The sequence below is a fragment of the Nymphaea colorata genome, chromosome 10 (genome assembly GCF_008831285.2).
Source record: "Nymphaea colorata isolate Beijing-Zhang1983 chromosome 10, ASM883128v2, whole genome shotgun sequence".
NCBI lineage: Eukaryota > Viridiplantae > Streptophyta > Magnoliopsida > Nymphaeales > Nymphaeaceae > Nymphaea > Nymphaea colorata.
The window spans coordinates 1628336-1631535 of NC_045147.1; the positions used below are offsets into that span (position 1 = coordinate 1628336).

The 3200-nt window shown below is 42.8% G+C and overlaps 1 protein-coding gene across 3 annotated transcripts; it reads right to left on the bottom strand.

Annotated features, from left to right (window-relative positions):
* Window positions 1–261: 261 nt before the first annotated feature.
* LOC116262874 (growth-regulating factor 4-like) lies at window positions 262–2932 on the bottom strand. Of its 3 annotated transcripts, XM_031642403.2 has the most exons (6): window positions 2786–2932; window positions 2517–2694; window positions 2232–2432; window positions 1694–1997; window positions 1040–1500; window positions 262–527 (listed from the first exon to the last, which is right to left on the bottom strand). In XM_031642403.2, exons 1-5 carry the CDS (start codon window positions 2804–2806, stop codon window positions 1050–1052), a joined length of 1155 nt encoding a protein of 384 aa, XP_031498263.1. In that variant the 5' UTR covers window positions 2807–2932; the 3' UTR covers window positions 262–527; window positions 1040–1049. The 3 variants fall into 3 exon arrangements, with proteins under 3 accessions (XP_031498263.1, XP_031498261.1, XP_049936141.1); XM_031642401.2 differs by having other exon boundaries at window positions 2232–2694; XM_050080184.1 differs by lacking the exon at window positions 2786–2932 and having other exon boundaries at window positions 2232–2445; window positions 2517–2620.
* Window positions 2933–3200: the final 268 nt, after the last annotated feature.

Sequence of the window (3200 nt, forward strand, 5' to 3'; positions counted from 1 at the left end):
GCTCGGTTGTAGCACAATCTCTCTACCATGGCATTCGGACCCTTTATGAGGCAGGGAGACACCAACCTCCTAAAATTAACGAAGAGTCATCCGGACCCTCTCTGAGGTAGAAAGAGATATCAACCTCCCGAAATTAAAGAAAAGATGTCAGAGGTCTGTCCCCTTCACCTCGGGAGTGAAATACTGTTGATAGCAGGAGAATGCCGCTCAGTGGTTCAGACCAAAGGCGGGAAGAAAACTAAAGCAAAAATAAAAGCAAAGTGGAGAAGGAATGGCGTCCCACTTATTGCACATGTAGAACAACTAACATTCATTATGGTGGGTCTCAGAGATGGTAAACAAGGGTAGAGGGGGGAAAAGGGTGCGGTAAAAGAAGGGGCCAGAAACAGAGGTAGTAAATCGTTGCAGACAGCAAAAGACTAAATGTGCTTGCAGGTCAGTTGACTGACTGGACCCTGTAGAGCCACAGCAGCTGCGGACTCATGTTTTTGGTACTGAACTCTGACACTTGAGTAGAATCCCATCATCTGCATTAAAAAGAGGAGAGTGGAATTCACAATTTTCAGAATTTCTCAGAGAAAAATATCTGTAAGATGTTCAGAAGTAGGGTCGGAGACCCCAGTATACTGATCAACAAGACCACAGAATTATGCGAGTTCCGCCTATTAACCGAAAACAGTGAACAATAATAGAGCATACAATGTAAGAAAGGCCAAAATAAAAAAATGAGAAGATTTGGACCAAATGAACCAAGAAGGAAGCTTCAACAAGGATGATGAAGTCCACAAACTTCCATGTATGCCAACGAAAATGAAATCCAACTACTAGTCTGAGAACCTTAATCAAAGTTTGTGCTAGAGGAACGGAAATAGAAAAAAAGAAACAAAGGAGACCCATAGCATCAAGAAGACGGGGAATCACGACAAGAGCTAAATGACGCTAAGCATCGAAAGACATGAAAACAGAGATGGTCATTGGCATGGTCAATGCATATGTCAGAATTTCGTTAACTTATCAAAGATGGTACTGGGAAGATTACCTGTTAGAAATCATGCATTGGTAAATGAGATGTCTGAAGAAGCCATGGGAATGGAGATTGAGAGCTGGGTGGTCGTGAAAGAGTTATCATTGGACTGATCCCCAGGAAGACAAGACCATGAATCCTTGGTCTTAGGCCAATCGTCAAAGAAACACCGAAGTGGCTGCACTTCTTGCACCTTCTCTTCTTTTACGTCTTTAGAATGCTCTGACATAAAATCTCTGCTCAGAAAACCATACTGGTGCTGCTGTTTTGAGATCCCTTCACTCTTCAGAAACTGTGGGAATCCATTCTGGAGGGTATAACCATCACTCTCTTTCTTCAGATCAAGAGTGCCAAGTTTGAGCGGTGCCAAGCTCCATTGGTTCTCTTGAGAGGAAGCATCACTGGCTCCTGAGTCACCTGACCCCTTTGACAGGAAGGCATGTTCATTTATATCTTGTCTCAGTGGATTAAAGTACCTGAAAGAGATGTACGCTTCCAATATTCAAGAAATTATATACATCGACCCTCTCATGACATCTATGTGGATCTTCTTTTCCGGTTAGGTTCAGCAAAACCAAAAAAAATCTGATCAGCCAAGATATTTTGTGACTAAACGACTGGTTTCTGAGAGAATGAATTTGAGTCTGGAACTGGTACAGATGCATATACCTGTATTCTCTGTACGCTGAAGAGTATGACCCTGTGCCCAGCGTTAGAGGGGAAGAGGAAGAACGTGAGGCATGCAATGCTTGAAACGAGGATGAAAAAGAAGAGGATGACTGGGCGGTTGAAGAAGAGTTCACTTCCACATGCTTTCTTGAACGGTTCCGGCCTCTGTGCATGTGCCGCTCACAGTACTTGGAGTCCGGAAATGCATCCTTGGAGCACCTCCATTTCTTTCCGTCTGTTCTCCTGCATCTGCCAGGCTCAGGGTCTTCGTTCCTGCCAAAACCCATTCTCAAGCAACCCCACCCTGTCGGGGAAGAAAAGCAATGTTTTCAGAAGAAAAGGCAAAGCAAACTATCAAGCTAACACCCATTTCTTATTTTCATCTCCACATGGAAAGGAAAGGAAATCCACAGCACCCAGAGGATCACAAAATGGAGTAAATGCAAAACTTCCCAGACCATCAAACCGACAAAAGGAAAAAAGGAAAAGAGCAAGAAAATGATCCAACAGTTGAGAGGATTCAAAGAGGAGACGTTACAGTTGTTCTGGTGAAGCAGGGAAGGGGAGAATGAATCAGAACTTCTTCGTATGGGCAGCAATAGTTCAGGAGGAACAGGGACTCCAGCCACCATGTATTTAAAGATGAGAGCCTGGTGCTCAAGTTCTTGCCATTGCGAAGCAGTAAAAGGGGCTCTGCTTCTCGTGTTGATCATGTCCTTCAATAGAATCGATGCCCAACCTAGAGAGAAAGACTGGAAGACAGTAAAAAAAGGAAGGAAAACGAAGGGGAAGAAAAGAATGGTCAGTGGTAGAAAGAACCAACCACTGGTAGTCTGCCTTCTTTTAATCTCTGTGATAATACAGAGAGATTTCAAGCAGAGGGGCGTGCTGTGTTTTTTCTTCGTAGCAGAATCTTTGGTGCAATAAAAACTAAGACTCTGCTCTGCTGTTTGCTGCTGCCATAATGACTGCAACGCTCTGGCCTTGTCTCTCTGCCATGCCTACGGAAACCCATAAACATGGGGATCAAAAGAAGAGAGAAAATAATAATAAAAATACAAGATAACTTTCTGTGCAACACCCAAGCTTCACCTCATATTTCATGCCAGCCATTACGTTTTCAGAGTTTCTGATAGAGACCCGAGTTCCCTTCTGTAGCAATTGTCAGCCAGAACTCTGGTTCGTCGCATTTCAGACGATGGAAAATGTATTGCTTCGATGGCCTTGCTAAAGGCACAATAGTACCTCTTTTGTTCTTCTGAAAAGACAAATTAAGAGTGCGTTAACGTTTAAAATATCCAAATGGAGGGTGTGTGAACATTTAAAATATCCATTTACTCCTGAATTTTAAGTTTCCACTGATTCAAAAGTATAGTTGGAAACGAATCAGAAGACCAGTTGATTGGCCAGTCATTAATTTAATTCAATAGACTATTTAATGGTGTTGGAAACAGTGGATATGCTATGCTCCAATTAAAAAGTGTCATTCATGTCCTCAAGCAGAGAG

What these genes read in the sequence shown, in the direction of transcription:
- LOC116262874 (XM_031642401.2), bottom strand. Translation starts at nt 2,806, where the DNA reads ATGGCTGGCATGAAATATGAG. An exon ending in TGGCTGGCATGAAATATGAG is followed by an intron (nt 2,695 to 2,785) that starts GTGAAGCTTGGG and finishes GGGTTTCCGTAG; the next exon opens with GCATGGCAGAGAGACAAGGC. An exon ending in CCTGCTTCACCAGAACAACT is followed by an intron (nt 1,998 to 2,231) that starts GTAACGTCTCCT and finishes CTTCCCCGACAG; the next exon opens with GGTGGGGTTGCTTGAGAATG.